Source organism: Halichondria panicea, chromosome 11 (genome assembly GCF_963675165.1).
Source record: "Halichondria panicea chromosome 11, odHalPani1.1, whole genome shotgun sequence".
NCBI classification, from domain to species: Eukaryota; Metazoa; Porifera; class Demospongiae; order Suberitida; family Halichondriidae; genus Halichondria; species Halichondria panicea.
This window is the reverse complement of record NC_087387.1, coordinates 2391177-2409601: the sequence shown is the minus strand read 5'-3', so window position 1 is coordinate 2409601 and position 18425 is coordinate 2391177. Positions and strand designations below refer to the sequence as shown.

General features: G+C 39.0%; 3 protein-coding genes across 3 annotated transcripts; 1 reads left to right on the top strand and 2 right to left on the bottom strand.

Annotated features, from left to right (window-relative positions):
- The first annotated feature begins 8 nt into the window (after positions 1-8).
- Positions 9-4592, top strand: LOC135343797 (uncharacterized). Its single transcript, XM_064540805.1, has 7 exons — positions 9-169; positions 2114-2731; positions 2794-2850; positions 3098-3226; positions 3354-3431; positions 3494-3595; positions 3646-4592. Exons 4-7 carry the CDS (start codon positions 3121-3123, stop codon positions 4590-4592), a joined length of 1233 nt encoding a protein of 410 aa, XP_064396875.1. The 5' UTR covers positions 9-169; positions 2114-2731; positions 2794-2850; positions 3098-3120.
- Positions 4593-4601: 9 nt separating this feature from the next.
- LOC135343798 (scavenger receptor cysteine-rich domain superfamily protein-like) lies at positions 4602-12916 on the bottom strand. The gene is made up of 7 exons (XM_064540806.1): positions 12778-12916; positions 12482-12695; positions 12246-12406; positions 10797-11013; positions 8391-8518; positions 8210-8278; positions 4602-4881 (listed from the first exon to the last, which is right to left on the bottom strand). The coding sequence occupies exons 1-7, from the start codon at positions 12845-12847 to the stop codon at positions 4706-4708; spliced, it is 1035 nt and encodes a 344-aa protein (XP_064396876.1). The 5' UTR covers positions 12848-12916; the 3' UTR covers positions 4602-4705.
- A 3353-nt stretch (positions 12917-16269) lies between these two features.
- On the bottom strand, positions 16270-17924 carry LOC135343790 (RAC family serine/threonine-protein kinase homolog). The gene is made up of 5 exons (XM_064540798.1): positions 17652-17924; positions 17353-17596; positions 16927-16963; positions 16734-16860; positions 16270-16667 (listed from the first exon to the last, which is right to left on the bottom strand). Exons 1-5 carry the CDS (start codon positions 17695-17697, stop codon positions 16303-16305), a joined length of 819 nt encoding a protein of 272 aa, XP_064396868.1. The 5' UTR covers positions 17698-17924; the 3' UTR covers positions 16270-16302.
- Positions 17925-18425: the final 501 nt, after the last annotated feature.

Sequence of the window (18425 nt, the reverse complement as noted above, 5' to 3'; positions counted from 1 at the left end):
CCATCTTGTTTTAGCTAGCACTGCACTCTGTAGCCTCGATCCCAGGCCGCTCTTCCTGATTGAGGCCTTGTGAAGGAAGCTATGCACTCTGCAGCCGGCCCTGTTTATCCTCCCAGTCATTGCTAGCCACAGAACTTGACAGAAGATAATGGCTTTAAGTGTGACTCATGTAAGCTATCTAGATCTATGTAAAACTACAAGTCATGTATAGAATCTACTGAGGTATCTAGATTTATGGTATACATCATATTAAACTGTATCTATATCTATATCAAGACGGGCGTTCCCGCCCTCCCTGAAGGAGGACGGGAACATATCTGTAGATCACATAATTATCAAAAAATTAGCCTCGATACCAGGCCGTTTGTTGTCTGAAAGAACGCTTGGTCAAGTTCCAATGTAGAAGTCGGCAAATTGGTCCAGGAATTTCTTGGACCAATAATTTCCCGCAACAAGGTGTGAAACCATACTTTAATACCCGTGAATATCATTATGATGCTTACAGTAACGTGCAGCTGGCTAGTATTGTTGTGTTTCTGGTTACTGCAATCATGTTCACAACTATACTCAAGCCTAACCACTCGCTGACTCAGTTAGACAAGTTCTACATTGGAACTTGACCAGGCGTTCCTTCAGACAACGCCAGAACGGCCTGGTCTCGAGGCTAACGAAAATTGTCACCTGAAAATAATTAATTAAATGTGGCTCACAAAAATAATCCCACAAAAATTGTTACTTGACTCGCATGCCATGCTCTATGACTAATCCTGTCAGTCGAGATGTGAAGATATTGAGGATCATGGATGCCGAATGGAGATTCACTTTCCTGATCCATTATTAGGCCTTGGTAAATTATGCTTTTTATTTTGCCTATTATTCTTTTTGACTATTCTCAAAAATTCAGCCTATTATTCCAGTTTGGTGTACCCATTATTCCAGTTTAAAGACATCAATAATTTATTTGTAGTTGACTTGTATTGATAGCACTACCTGAGGTAGCCTCGTTCTGTTTTTCAACTTTGTTCTATTTCGGCCCAGGACCGAGAGGTAGCATTACAGAAAGTGAAATATAATCCTCTAGTGCCGAAAGAGAAAATACTCCTCCATGCCTGCCTAGTGGCTAGTGCTTACAGTACAGCATTATAAGATGTAAAATTAGGTTTACCAGACTCTGAGGGTCAAATTATGATAATTTAGTGCCCTATTATTCTCAATTATGCTAGTTGCTAGAAGTCTCCCTATTATTCTGCTAGCATAATTTGCCAAGCCCTATTCATTATCCATTCATCTCTTTAAGTGTTACAATACCGGCCATCCTGTGTGTTTTTTCAACTAGTATACATGTATCTATGTACAAAATGCTGATAAATCTTGTAAAATGGTTGACAACCATCGGACAAGTTTTGTGGGGTTGAAAATCTATATTTGCATGCGAGTCACACCATAGATGAGTAGAAGAGGGATTGGAAAGAAGTGATTCATGCATGTGATGTTTTACAATGAAGTCTACGTAGTGGCTCTGGGACCATCCTTGTATCTCTTTATAACTCCCGCAAAATCCCGGGAAACTTATTGTGTCCAATGCATACATCTCAGAGCTACCTCCATTACTGAATCTCATGCCCCAATTGGAAACGAAGAAAATATAATCGATTGTCGTGAATTAAGTAGCTAGAAGTACACAGAGCGCTTTTTCACGCTTGTGTACCTATGATATAGCTATAAGGCTGCCTAACTAAATAGTGTTCTTGTCCCAAATGGCCTCACTGAGTATATGAGATGTTTAGCAGCAGACTGCTTGGACTTTTTATAGACTGAGCAAAAAAATTCTCATGAATTATTCATGTTTAGCCTTCGTCAATTAAATTCTATAACGTGCAAAGATTAAAGACGTGGCTTCCGGTAAGCAGTTTTATTTAACGAAATGCTTTTAGAGGCCATTCCACTTAAGTGCCTCGAAAATTTCGCGCTATACAGTACAATTATTGGCAGGTGACAATTTTTGTGTATGTGAACCAGAGATTTTTTATATTATGTTGACAATTATAGAGCTATAACAATCCTTGTGTTAGAATCTGCTTTGGAAATGCAATTCATCCCCATGCACAAACAGCGTACAGATCCAGTTCTTGCCTGGGCAAGAAAAATTTCGAAGGAATTTGTTTCAGATGATACACTAAAGCTACTGAAGTTTTGTTTTGGTGGTGACGACGGAATACCACAAACAGATATCGAGGATGCTGGGTCTTTCCTTGACCTGTTTACCAGAGTTTTGGATAAGTTGTACCAAAGAGATGTGATGCGGGCCTTGAGCCGTTTTGTGTACATTCTCGATTTTGTCAGTGGCCATCGAAAGTATGGCAAGAGAGGCACTGCTCTACTTGTGAAGCTTGGTATAGACAAGCCTCAAATGTATAAAGATGAGAATGAGCCTAAAATTGTTCAACTCCATCATTGCCTTGCTGCAATAGCGAGTCGATTGAAGCCTGACCATGAAGAAAGCATTAGAAATATTGTGGCTGGAAATTTTGGTATTGCACCTGAGAGCCAAGCGATGAAGAGTATCCCTGCTCTGTTTAGCTTTTTGATTCATCAGAGAGCAATAACCGTTGAAGACCAGAATGAACTTGTTGAAGTGCTATTCAATATAAGAGCTAAAAATCACTGATATACTTGAAGAATTACTGTGTACGAAACAATATTCCACTTTCCCCCAAACTAAAGGCATCAGGTTAGACTATAATTTGATGCTTGCACGTACACAATTATTATATGTCATACAATTATTATCAGATGCAGAAAGTGCACCAAGTTCAAGAACTCCATCCTTTATTCCACCAGATACCACAGGTATATAAATAGACATGATTGTGTTCTTGACCGTAATTAACAATTATTGATGGTCACTTTTATCATAATTATAGCCTTGTTCCCAGGCCAAATTTCTTAACAGAAAGAGGTTTTTTCGACCTATATAGCGTTACAATAGAGAAAAGTAGGGAGGCTAATGCATGCATGCCAAGCTTATAATTATATAGCAGAGTGTGTTGAATTCAGTGCTACACTATTCTAGATATGCACATAATTATTGCAATAGATTTTGAGCTAAACTCTGAAGAAATGTCTCAGGAGCTAAACTCTAATGAAAAATGGACTCATGAATGGATACGAAAAAGGTCTTCTTCTAATCAGAGTGTTGGTCCTCCGGAACTTACAATTAATTATGGTATGAATATAATTATAGCCTCATCCCCATGCAGGATTTCTACTAGATCTATAGCTGCGTTCAATCACTTAAGAGGCATTTGCTGCCAATTGCAATTAAAATGATATTGATTACTCATTAATTATAGTGCCATCCAGCCCAACACCAACATCACAAGGTACCATTGTGCAACAACCTTCACAACCTTCACGAGCAGTACCGATCAGTAAGTTAAGATTATGAACAACATCGTGACACATGACATTGATTGCGAATAATATTTGTTAGTTGGGGAGAGAACTGAGAACACTCCATTACTTGCCGAAGCAACAGATTTATCCAACTTGCAGTTCGGTGATCAAAGAGACTCCGTTATAATTACAGGAAAAGGTGGATAATTATAAGAATAATGTTTATATAGTTTTTAACAAATTTTGCAGGTGTAACTAAACGCAGTGTTTGCATCTTTGTACTCATTTTTGGATTGTTGGCAGCAGCTGTTACTATTGATGTAGTTACAGCTAGCTATGGTGTGCACCATGCTTCTACACACAAGTGCCCAGGCACTCCTATCAGTCAGCTCGCTTATGAAGGATCTACAATTTTACTCTACAATTTCTCACCGTACTATGTGAGCAATGTTATATTAGCCGAGCAACTGGAGCACGATGAAAATTTTCATGACATTGATTTTGAGTTGATTGAATATTGTCACTTAAGCTATGAAAAGAACACAACAACTGAAACAATGATGGATGCATCTGTTATGAAAAATATTACAGCTTTGTATTTAATGCCTGGTTCCAAAATCAGTTACAACATTTGTGCTGTGACTAATGAGGATCCAGCAATTGGTGTTCGATTAGAAGTTTACGTAATGACGAATCTCGAAGAGGCACGCTATTTTGACCCCAAGAAGTCAACTACTTACAAAAACTTCCTTGTATGCTCCCTCCGTGATATTGACCCTTGTTCTTGTAATTCTTTCACGTATGAAGTTAAGCAGCCAAACTACTACAGTGTGATCTTTGTTCCTCGCCACACTAATTTTTGGATCCAATACAACTACACTAGTACTATAGAAAAAGTGACCATCGCTTCTTTTCAGAATAGTTCTTTTCAAGACTGCTCTGTAAACAGAAGTAGGGATCAGTGCTCATTTCATATTAACGATTATTTGCCTCACCAAATGAACAACGAACAATGCATTATTGCCAACATCAAAATAAATGAGTTTGAGAAAAGTAATTATCTTCATATTTCTGTGAACCCATCATGTACTAATGTGCCCGTAACATTGAGTGCTATTTTTCTATCTCTAGGATTGATAGGGTTACTTGTCATTGTTGTTATCTTTTTGTGTATAATCAAAAAGTTTTGTATGTAGTTAGAGGAACAAAGAACTCAAAATTCTGTTTATATATACATGCATGTATAGTGTTCATTTTGATCAAAACTATATCTACAGCTAAAAAAAACAAGGCAGTATACTTTCAAAAGTTATGTGATGCTATCATACCCGTAATATTTTTTCTCCCTCCAAGAGTATAGGGGGCAGCCAGTGACGAAACAGCAACAGCACAACAGGGTGATGATCACTATGGAAACTATGACAAGGCCACCAAACACGCCACCAACAATCTTGCCAATGGTGACAAGTGATGATTCAGAAGTGGCTGCATGCATGCATGCATTGTAACACAGTATTATACGTACAATCATGTATACTGTATAAGTGAATATATGCAGTAGAACCTCGATTACCTGGACAACCTTTTGTTCCAGAGCCAGTAGAGGTTGGACACCACTTGACCTTTCTTCTAATTATGACCTTTTAATTAAGTACATTTTCTAATCCTCATGCTATCTACGTCTGCTATATAGATCCGCCTATGATATCTAGGGTCTAGTGTTACTGTGGCAACAATATACTCCGGCGACTACCTTGGTAGCTTAGCCTCTCAGTATTCTAGCTTTGGCCTGGGGTATCTCTTCCTCACTAAGTAAAAGGTCATAATTAGCAGAAAAGGCAAGTGGTGTCCGACCTCCTCTGATGTCAGATAAATGAATGGGTAAACCACGCCTCGATCCACGTGCTTCATTGATTAAATAGGGCAAGTGGTCGCCTGCGCATACACAGAAAATGTATCTCCTAACAACTGTTATTGGGACGCCTGCATGCTTCTTGATTATTAGTTGAACATTATCAGTTGAAAATTAACCCTGTCGTAAAGAAATTTGCCCAGTTAAATAATTGAGATGCTGGATAATAGAGGTTCTACTGTATATTATTATACACATGTGATAAAACAGAGGAGAGAGGAACCGCTTGACTTGAGGTCACTAATTAGTTTTTATGAAACTTCGCCAGTATGCAAGTGTAATGATTCAAATTTCGGCATAAAACAACTCAAGTAATTTTTTAAATCTGTAGTAGATAATAGCTGGCCAATCTATAGACTTAGATGGACCTGGCCCATGATGAACGGGTCACGCCCATCTAGGCTGTACTATTTATTATCTCAACTCTTGCACAGATTTGGCTAGACCTCTACTTTAAGGTTACGGTATACTGTTCCACCCACGCTCATATTTGCGTGGGTGTTCAATGCAAGTTCAGTGTAAAATGGCTCTCATCTGGCAATGGTCACTTGGCGTCAATTCTAAGAACGAGGAAACCCCTCCTTACCGTATAGTCTGCTGTTTCTTATTATACGAATAAAGGGGCAGGGCGACTCGAAGAGTTTTTCCCAAGAGAGTAAGTTGAAACAAAGTTACGGCCATTTCTAGCTGTTTTTGTAGGCTAATATGGCGACTGTAGAGTAGTAACAAGGATATATTTTTTGCTGTAAGGTCTCTATGAACAAGATCTCTTCGAGTCGCCCTCCAGTAAGTCTTTAGGCATCGAATACTGGTCAGAAAGACAACCTGGAAGCTATGCAGTCAACAAAACTTGACGCCAAAATTTTCAGTTTTTTCCAGCTGACCCCAGACCACTTCATTGGATTACAAGACATAGATACTTTTAGCTATAATAATAGCTAGCATTGTTTCATGTTCTCTTTTCATTGATAATCATTGCAAGTTACAAAAATAATGTTGTGGTGAGAAATAAAGAAAATAAATATCTTATGAATTATTCATGAGCAATTAGTATACCGTAACCTTAAACAGAGTTGCTTTAGGTCGAAATTTGAATACCGTATATATAGCAGGTAATTTTCGTGGGGTTGTTATTAATTTTTCGTGGGCAAGCTGACCTCCACAAGTTTTCCCCCACGAAACCGTAGGCTTGGTTTACCGGAAAGCATGCAATGCAGTGCAGGCAATGAAATTTTCACTCATAAAATCACTGTTTTCGAGTTGAATGAATTTTTTAACCCCCCCAAAATACGGTATGCTTTTCTATGACGAGTATAATTATATATTTGCTACAAATAGACCTATATACATACAGTGCATCCAGCTTAGAGAGTAGATTACCACAAATTTGTGAGTAGCTGTACTTAAGTGTAAATATCTTTCGATTCTAAGAAATGGTGTTAATACCAATGTGTAGGTGAATGACCAAGCTACAACATACCCAAAAATGTTTCCATGGAAACATAAGGTGGTGGGTTTGTGGTGATTAATAGAACAACAGCAAATTGTTATAGTGGGTAATCAGTTAGAGTAATAAAACAGTAAAATAAATCTTGTGCAGCTAAGGTCCTAGACTTCATCACATAATTGTTTAATGGTTTAGGTATATCCTGACCATCCCTTTATGGGTCTTACATATGTTCACAGTGTTTATAATTCATGATTTACTGGTTTTTAGATACACTTTTAGTTAGAGTAATATCTTCTGAAAATGTATTAGCTTAGCTTTAAAAGTTCTCTGGTAAGTTTACAAATAAATGGGCTACATTTTGATACCAAGAACATCCTCTATGCTTATTCCATTGTTGAGATATCACTGAAAAACTACATATTCTACTATTTCTACCGTTTTGATGCCATCACAAGCTGCTAACCACAAATCGAAGACACTCTTTTAACCACGTAAGTGGGCATACAATAACTGTACACCCACTCTTAATTAAGTTTATGGTTGATTATAGCGGCATTGGTTTGTGGTTTGCAGCTGCTGATGTCATCAAAACAGTAGAAAATATGTAGCTTTTCAGTGTTATCTCAGCAATGGAATAAGCATAGGATGTTCTTGGTATCAAAATGTATATAGCCCATTTATCTGTAAACTTACTACAGAAATTTGAAAGCTAAGCTATTAATTTTTTAGAAGTTATCAAAAGTGTACCTGAAAACCAGTAAATCATGAATTATAAACACTGTGAACATATGTAAGACCCATAAAGGGATGGTCAGGATACCTAAACCATTGAACAATTATGTGATGAAGTCTAGGACCTTAGCTGTACAATTATAGCTGTACAATTATTACTCTAACTGATTATACCCACTATAACAATTTGCTGTTGTTTTATTAATCACCACAAACCCACCACCTTATGTTTCCTTGGAAACATTTTTGAGTATGTTGTAGCTTGGTTATTCACCTACACATTGGTATCAACACCATTTCTTAGAAATGTTCCGATCAAAAGATATTTACACTTAAGTACAGCTACTCACAAATTTGTGGTAATCTACTCTCTAAGGTACATAAATAGTTACTATTATAGACGAGTAGTAATTTTAGCGTTTTCAGATTTTTCTCTGTTTTTAGGGTACTAATTTTGGCGGATTTGTTAGCAAATTCATTACCACAATATATCTCAAAATATGTACAGTATGAGAAAGTTTGGAGTCAGATACAGATGAAAAAAGGGCTAGCTTGCTTAGCAAACTCTCAAAAGTACATTAGAAAAAAGTGAGATTCATAATTTTTTTAATTGCGTTTTATTATTAGCGCGTACTTAATTTAGCGTTAATTTTACAAATTCGTTAAAATTCGCTAAAATTCGTACCCGTTTATAATAGTAACAATAAGGTATAACTTACGTGGAGTAGTGTCGGTGCAACGTGATTCACTGCCAGGTATGTAATCACTACGCTTGGTCACGTTAAAAGCTGCATAAAACAAGGCAAGTATGCATGGGATAATCAAACTGACATGACGTATTAATGTACTGACTCTGCGTTTTATCTGTCTTGACAGCATATTAACTTTGAAATGACTCACTGCAATTGATGGTGGTGATGTAGATGCAACTAATTGTGCTGGGTTCAGGGTAAGAGAAACACTTGCTGAGACAGGCCCAACTACTAGTACTGCACGTCATGTCCTTCAGAGCTGGCTTGACACCAGTCCTGCATGGGAATGTGCGTGCAGTGCAGTCAGTATGGGGGAGAACAGTTAGCAAGCAAATCATAACAACAAATTCATAAATGAAAGCACTGCGGGTGCCGATGTCTCGGTGGATATAAAGCTGCTAGCTATGCTAATACACACAGATATTATACTACATTTTTGCTGAATTGCAGGCTAATTTGTATAATTAATCGCAGGGAAACTCATGCAAAGAGATCGACCATGCCAGATTGATGCTAAAAAGGATGCCAAAAGTACAAAGTCTATAATGCTGCAGAGACTTGCAGCTCTCTTATCACTTTTGCAGGCTGCTTATTTAACGTTGGAAAAATTACCAAAGAGACAAACGACTGCATGTCATACCAATAGCTCGTTCTAGTGCACAGCTAATTACTAAGTCGAGTAGCAACACTCCATTATGGACAAGTTTTGCTATACGCACTCTTCTGAAAAGGTTTTAATGGCATTCCAAGTCAAGAACCAAGCATTTGCAAATCCACAAATTAAACACTTCATTGATCCTTGAGCAGCTGTATAACAGTCTACACACACACACATGCATAAAGTCAAAAACATTATCGTATACCTCGCTTGCGCATGCGCATCGAGGCATAATTATATAGAATTACAGTGGAACCTGTACATAAAACAAACACCATGGGGAACAGCCTTTGGCCGTTACAGAGAGGTGGCTTACTTGGGAGGTTTCGATGGCCAGCTATGCATGTATGCTCACTGAGTCATTATGCCTCGGTGGCGCATGCGCAAGCGAGGTATACGGTAGTGTGTGTAGACTGCACTGCTACAGCTGCTCGAGGATCAGTCAAGTGCAAGTAAGAGTTTTTATAGGCTTTTAGTCATGTTTACTTGGATTTTAATTCGTGGATTGGCAAAATAATGCTTTGTTCTCGAGTTATGCTGCCTAGTTTTGCTTACTTGGAATGCCATTGCAGCCTTTTCAGACGAGTGTGTAGCGAAACTTGTCCATGGAGTGTTGCTACTCTATTTAGTAGTTATATAGCTCTGCACTAGAACGCTAGCTATTGGTACCATGGTAGCTGTAAGTGAGAAGAGAGCTGCAAGGCTCTACATCTGCAAGGCTCTATACATCCGGCTTAGGCTTGAACTTTTGGCATCAATCGTTTTTAACAATTATCATTATAATTATACCCACTATTTGAGTTTCTCTGCGATTCATGATAATATAAATAATAATGCTATCTCAGCAATAATTTCCTGCTAATTCTGGGTGTGGCTGTCCATTCTGGGAGGTTATTTTCCCTTGAAAGCTGATTGGGGGGGGGGGGGACTAGAAAGTTGCTCGTTATTCTATACGGAGTAGAGAGGTGGTCGCTCCTGAGAAGTTGCTTTACATTGAAGTCAATGTAGTTTCGATATGGACCTGAGCACTTGGCCGTTATATAGCGTGTGGTTGCTCTTTTGGAGGTAGAGGTTCCTAACATAGCATTGAAAAATCACAGGGATACACCTAAAAAGTGTAAAGAAGGGTAACAACTATAGCCAAATATAAACCACCATGCAATGAAAGCACCGCGGGTGCTAATGCCTCGGTGGAGGTGCCAAAGCTACATAACATAAAGCTACTAATAGCAAGCTTTTATACACACATTGATTATAATTATCATGATGAATATTTTAATTTTACTGCATGCAAAATCCAGAATCACAAGGAAACTCAAAGAGTGGGTATTGATCAAGATGATTATTGTTAAAAACGATCGATGCCAAAAGTATCGTGAAATTATAGGTCATACTGGTTAAGACTGAATATTATATTGTTAGTGCTGTTGTGGAGTAAGCTATTAAGACTTGAAAATTAATGGCTGCAAGTCAGCAGAGCCTTGCAGCTCTCTTCTCACTCTTGCAGCTACCAATAGCTAGCGTTCTTGCAGAGCTAACTACTAAGTAGAGTAGCAACACTCGGTGAACAAATTTTGCTACGGACTCTTCTGAAAAGGCTGCAATGGCATTCCAGGTAAGCAAAAAACTAGGCATAACTCGAGAACAAAGCTTTATTTTGCAAATCCACAAATACGAATCCATGACTAGAAGAGAAGCGTATAGAAACTCTTACTTGCACTTTATTGATCCTTGAGCAGCTGTAACAGTCTATAGACATGCACACACACACACACACATGCACACAAACACACTACCGTATACCTCGCTTGCGCATGCGCACTGAGGCATAAATATGGAGCATAAACCAGTGCCGGTTCATTATTTTACCAGGCCTAAAATACAGACTACACTTACACTGCAGTAACGTTAATCTGATTAAAGTGACTAGCTCCAGTGTAACCCATTTGTCTGCATATTGTTTCTGCATTACCACTGTTCATGGTATCAAAGCATACTGTCCCCCATTGATGGTTAAGGTAGATTTCCACTATACCAGAGGAGGGGTAACCAGTTCCACCCTGAACTAACCGGACCTCTGTGTCATAAGGAGTTAAGTATTTGGACCTATTGGCTGTTGTGTATGTGTGTTTGAGGAATACATGGTAAAGCTACACACAATACACGTGCTGTATGCATGCAGAGAGTATACTTTCATCAGACGTACGTGTATAATAGGCTGCACGTGTGTGTGTTTTGATCAAGTAAAAGGATTATGAATATCTATAGCTAATGGATAATGGAAAATTATAGCCTTGTTCCAAGGCCGAGTTGTCTCTAAAATAACGTTAGGTCGCCAACTAGGCCTGAGGAAAATTATATCTAAGCGTGGTTAGAATTCGCTCTTTTTTGGCGAATTCCATGCAATGACTATAGTATAAAACTGAACGTATATGCAGTGGCGTAGGAGCCGGGGGGGGGCAGCCCAGGCAAATGCCTGACCAATATTTCTAGCTTGTCTTTATAGATGTAGTCTATCAGTAATTTCGATCTCTTGTCTAGCTAAATTCTGCTTATAGCTACTACAAAAACTGGCACTATTTAGAATCTGATGATTCACTATCCGGCATTCTACTAAAATCATACTGAACATGCGCAGAAAGCTCTGCTAATGCAAAAATTTTGCCTCCGGCATGATGGGAGGGGGATGGTCCCCCTCTCACACCCACCCCTTGGGCGCAGTCCCCCTTTTTGCCTAACCAATGCAAAATTGCTTCCTACACTTCTGATATGTGGGTATTTCTCCATGAAAGCTGCTGCAATCACAACAATAGCCTCGTGTTACAAAATATATTGCTAAGCTATAGGTACTAGATTTAGGTGGTAGCTATCAAGTTGTGTCAAACAAGAAGCCCTGATCGAAGACCTTTCTCATGAGCATCAAGTGTAAGCTGTATGAAAGAAGGGACATTTTGTGTGGTTCCCTATACACTACAATATAACACATATAGAAATTCTTGTGCCTGTATATTTCATGCACTCAGTCTCGTGCTACCGTATAGTGGGTTATTTTCGTATGGTGAAAATGTTCGTATATTTCGTATTGAAGAGCATCATACGAAAATAAGTTATTTACGTTCAACGTAACTATCCTGAGCTGTAAAAAAACAAAATATTTAATTGGCCAGTTCATACAAAAATTTGCCCCAACGAATTACCTGCTATACTGTATCTACACTGTATTCTTTGCACAAATAAACTTTCAATGTGAACAATGTAAGCCAATTAGGGTGTCAATCTTATCTCACTATAATAATGATTATTATAGTCTTAGTAAGAGCTGTTTTTTGTAGTTGTTTCACTCACCACACTCAATGGCCATGTCCTGGGTACGAGAGCAGTTCCCTATTGCTTCGAAATTACACCTCAGAAAGAGTTCTATCTCATTGTTCAGATTATTAACCTTGTTGTAGGGACAGTTGGGCTCATACAGTCGAATTGAGATTCCGTCAATGGCATGAGGAATACTGGCATTCATGCATGAATGAATGTGTGTTTGTGAGCATCTTAAGCTTGCATAACAGTGAGTCTATATAACTCACCCCATGTCCACTACAGTTCCTAAATTAATCACATCCTCGTAGCCCAATTGTCTACAAGCAGCCCTCGCTGCCCCCTTCTCCAGTTCTGTGTTTTTTCGAGAGTCATAGCACACTGTGCCCCAAACACCGTAGATTATACTGAACTCCAGACGACCTCGAGTCGCGGTTCCTCCAACCAGACGAATATCCCCGTCCTGAGGTTGGACACTTGAAACTGAAGTAAATGGATGATGATTCGTTTAATGTACTCATGTAGGACACAATTATTTCTCTATTCTAAATAAAATCTAACTCACCTACAGAGATGACAGCAGCTAGTAGAAAAAAAGCAAAGAGGTCTGCTATGTCCGCCATTACATCTATCATATACTATGCTATACGGCATGTAGAATCGATCGTAGAGGGGATCCGCAGAGGTGGAATTAGCTAGCCCCACCCCTACTTCACAAAACGGGCACAGGATGTGGTTGGATGCCAGGAATGCCCTAGCCTCGGTCCCAGGCCGATTTTTTTTTAATAGAACGAAGTTGAAAAATACGGCCTGGTATTGATTGTATCTGGGCGTGGCAGGAACCGGAAACTAAAGCAGAGATTCTTCACACTTTGTTTCCTGTCATATTTCACCGTATAAGTTTAATACCGTAATTTAGCTCCGTGTATGCTCTGAAGTAACTGAAATCTAGCCATAGATTATCTAGCTAGCTAGCTACTGCAAGTTTAAGTTGTTCAGATTAACGTATACATTGTCTGCTTCACAAGAAGGCCCCACTCTCATTGCAAAACAGGCCCAGCTCTTGTCAGAAGGAAGAAACGTCTTTGCCATGGTTTTCAACATGATATGGCAAGTCTCTTGCTTTCACTCACTGCCCTTAAAAATACGGCCTGGTATTGATTGTATCTGGGCGTGGCAGGAACCGGAAACCAAAGCAGAGATTCTTCACACTTTGTTTCCTGTCATATTTCACCGTATAAGTTTAATACCGTAATTTAGCTCCGTGTATGCTCTGAAGTAACTGAAATCTAGCCATAGATTATCTAGCTAGCTAGCTACTGCAAGTTTAAGTTGTTCAGATTAGTCTGCTTCACAAGAAGGCCCCACTCTCATTGCAGAACAGGCCCAGCTCTTGTCAGAAGGAAGAAACGTCTTTGCCATGGTTTTCAACATGGTATGGCAAGTCTCTTGCTTTCACTCACTGCCCTTTGTGATGGACTACAAACTAGTAGGTAGGACCAACACTGCCGGCCCATATATATCATGTAGATAGGTGTGTTCTTGCAAATCTCTCCGCTTCTTGTTTTTTGGTTCCTAACCACGCCCAGATACAATCAACACCAGGCCTAGTTGTCGGCCTAGCTAGAAACAACTCGGGCTGGAATCGAGGCTAGCCCTAGCCTCGACCCCAGGCCGATCCGTCTCCAATTGAACGGCTAGGTCGCGTATTTTTCAACTTCGTTCTATTAAAAAAAAATCGGCCTGGGACCGAGGCAGGAATGCCCTAGCCTCCTTCACCGGCCTGGGATCGAGGCTAGAATGCCACTAAAAGGTAGCCCTATAATGAGAACGTGGTACCTCTAGCCTCGAGACCAGCCGTTCGTTATCTGAAAGAACGCCTGGTCAAGTTCTAATGTAGCACTCGTTCTATGGACCAGGAATTTCTTGGACCGGTAATTGCCCGCACAAAGTGTATTACCCATGAATATCACTAAGGTGACGCAAGCACCATGGGGCAAGCGACGACACATCCAACTCTGCTGAAAGATATTGTGCAAATGACACCACATCTTGTGGCAGGTTGATGACATGGCCTGCGTATTCATATTGTCCAAGTGGTAATCGATACATGGACATTATTGGCATGACTGCAGATATAAACAGCATCTTGGATTGAATAGTAGATTGTTCAAATAGAGGCATGTCGGGATTCACTCTGTATGCCTATGCCTGCATGTATTGCTTCAAGCGTGCCTGTGTGGCCTCTGGAGTCTCTGTAAGTGTAATGAACATTTAATAATGTTTGGCCACTTTCTGCTGGCTTGTGCACTTTCTACACAACATTTATTTATGTTAGGCAAACACCTGCAGAACCGTTTGAGTCAGTTACCTTCACTTCCTGCTGCTCCTGTGTGCCCTGTATCTTTCTCTGGGTCTAGCAAGCCTCCTTTCCCTCTTTTTAGCTGTTTCTGAGGATCCTCCTTATCGCTATTCATATCGAGCTAAAGTTATTGACTCACGTAGAAATTGGTAAAGGATCACGAGTCACAAAAGCAAATATCGTATTATTATTATTATTATGTGAACTTTACAGCTATGCACAAAAGAAATTAAGTGAAAAGATTGGGTGTGAGAAGGAAATAGCTGACAGACTTACTCCAACATTGGAGCAGCTGATGTATATTATATAATGTATAGAGTGATAAGAATAGTTAACAGAGGATCCTATATATGACATTTAGAGCATGGGCAAACCATATGAAATGAACATAAGTTATTTGTGTCAAAGTTTTCTAGAAAATCTGACACTAAAAAGTCCGAAGTCTTTTTCTTGATTGTTCCTAGAGATGAATCTAGATTTATTAAATTCTACGGCAATTTATTCCATACTTTTGCAATTCTAATGAAGTAGAAGTGTCTTGAATAGTTATTTCTAGCAAATTTAATTTGAAGGGAATGGCCTGAGCAGCCTGCCCTGGTTTTGGATGAAGTGAAAGATACTAGTATGCCGGTCCATGACGGCCTGCCGGTCCACGGTGGACATACGTACATATATACATACATACACCACCCGGCCACGTGCATGACTAACTAAGGGACTCGCTTCGCTCGCCCCAATTATGACGCTGACTCAGCTAGACAAGTTGCACATTGACCAGGCGTTTCCCTTTCAGATAACGAACGGCTGGTCTCGAGGCTATGGTACCTACCTCTTCTTTTCGTTTATAGATTATCAAAAGATTGTTTTGCTATAGAACAACCAACATTGCACAATAAATTGTAGGATATGAAATTACACGCCAACATGCATGTGACATGGCACATGACAATGCAATTCAGTCAATACTGGTAGCTTATTATTAGGTTTTTAATACGGCACAAAGTGCTGCAGCACATTTGAGCTTCAACCAAAGTAAAGCCGAAACACTTTGCACGTCATAGCATAATTATACCTGTTCCCATGCAGCTTGAATCCTATAGCCCTAAAAACTCATGCAAAACCATGGCCATGGAGACCACGGAAACTGATGTGAAAGAAGAGGGGGCACTATATGATAACTTTGTTGCATCATTATTCTTCATTGGCAATGCCGGCAAACATAAGGTCTATATATATTTGGTACTTTATTCGAAAGTGTCTCCATGAGTTTTCTTAACAATGGGTGGAAGTGAGCGTATAAGATTCTTGACTATCGAAGTGGCCTAAATATTGCAAAAACCTATTTAGTTCCTCGGCTAAAGCGAAGGAGACTGTACTAGCCGAGCATTTTAAATGGACCTTGATGAGTGTATATGTAGGACTTATTTGAAATGGTGCTTTCTCTTGTGAGAAAGAAGGGATGATCATTGTCTGTGATTTTACCCATGCACGAACAGTATGCTGTTATATAGTTGCTACAAATTGCTGGGAACAAGTTCCTGTATTCCACTGATATAGCTTAACTAAAGGAAGTAACATTTATATATACTAGTATTATATAATTATACATGTATATATTTGACTGTATGCAGTGTAACAATTACACAACTTTTGTATTCACATATTAATTAAGTATAATATAATAACTATGTTCTATATGCATGTCATTTGCACAGACGTAAAGTAAAGTCAAGGGCCGAAATTCTCATATATCTCACTAGTGAAGCTGTCATCATCATCATCATCATCATCAAATTCATCTGACTCAGTTTCCTCTTCTAATGGTGTTTGAACTGTCGCTTCATCTTGTGTATCCACCACTATACTGCTTTGGCCACTTTTGACCACATGGCTAATTTCTAGGTTCTCGTACACTTCTGTGTTGGAAGTGAAACTGTCATTGTCAGAGCAACCGGTCTCTGTTGTTTCAACACCATCATTCACTTCCTCTAAGGAATTACCTGTTGCATTGTGATTAATGGCAACATTGTCATAAACTTCCTCGATTTCATAGTCCACAGCAGTGCTGTCACTCACACCTTCTTCTGCTGACTCTATAACATCAAAATATCAAAATAATCAACTTGGTAGAAGAAATTGAACACAGTTTATTCATTTACCTTTTTGCTTTGAGAATTTCTTGGCCACTCTGTTCATAATCTTTACACCGCTTCTCATCGCTTTGGATACTTTTTTTTCGGTGTTGCTCTGGGCATCTGAACTGCAATCATCACTGGGTATCCCTATCTGCATGTATTAAGTGAGGCATGTTGATCTATAGAGATACCCTTGTTCCATCTTACATGCATATACCTTACTGATTGTCTCCTGAATTGATGAAATCCAATCCCTATATATAATAATAAAAACAGGTTTACATACTCTAATAGTGCAAGCATGGATGCATGGCTATAATTGTAGATCAAAACTATATGCCGTGTATACATGTAGATGTATATAGTGCCAAAATTATTTTCCAAATTGCTTTGTTGAGGGTATCAGTAAAATTATAACCCCTTTACACTTCCATAAGTAATTGTGACGACGTTCAGGTCAATCCACGAACACAATACGCCTTGAAAAGTTGGTGTTATAATAAGGCAAGTAAATTCAAGTAAATTTGTTGCCTGTCTTTTTTGGGGTCTGAATCGACTAAGATTCGTAACTCTGCATCTTTCATTGAAAGGTTAAGCAGAGCTGTATATATTACTTAACGCAAGGTTCTTACTCCATTTTTACCTTACTGCTGCAGGGTCATCCCCATAGAAATAGAAAGTCCTGTTCTCCACTGCCAGACCAAAGGATCTCCCCGGCTTGGCCTTGTCTGGCCACTCCAGGTCACACTGATCCCTCGTACGCACCCCTCGCCCCATCCTCAAGTATATTATACCCTTCGGGATTTCCTCACATTCATCCTTGTAATACTCCAGACAATTCTCAGTCAGGATGAAGTATCGGACTTTCCAACTTTTGAAAGAACCTCCTATATAAATGTTATTATTGGACAGATCCAATGCTTTCATTGTGGCTAGAGTTACCTTGTTTCCATAAGTAACCAGTTTTTTTAATCTTTCTTTCAGTCATGACCAATATTTAAACTTAGATCTACTTGCTCATACAGATTTGAAGTGTTTGACTCACTAGAATAATGATCTAGCTATACATGCATGGAGCTTACTATAGTAGTTGATAGTCTTTAGAGGGCATATTATTATGAGATTGCTTCCCTGCTGGGATATCACTGTTTTGTACACCTCATTGATTAATGGACAAACATGTGCATTAAAGCATTGAGAAGACACAAACATTGAATGTCAATTTTTAAGACAAATTATTGGTGTATAGACATGAAAACAAGCATGGGGAAAGAATATCGGAGTCCTGTCACAAACGTTGTGGATATTGTATATTATAGACTTATAATGCATGTTTAACCAAAATAATTATTATGATGTGTTCTTTAATACAGACCATTAATTTTTAATACAGACCATGCATGCATGTGCAAAGTACATCACATAATATATGGTATGTGTTAGCCAAGCAATACATACAACCCAGAGGAGGTCCGACAAGTGCGGTGCAGCTCAAGGAAAATGTGTATGATGATAGCTTTGATGTTACGAGCCATGCATGTGGACAAGAAATATTTTACCTTTCTTTGAAATTGTCTCCATGAGTTGTTTTTTTCTATGTATAGAAGTGAACTTAGGATTCTCGACCAAATATTGCAAACCTAATTATAGTTCCTCGACTAAAGCGAAGGAGATTGTACTAGCCGAGCATTGTAAGTCTAACAGGGAGTTTGTCAA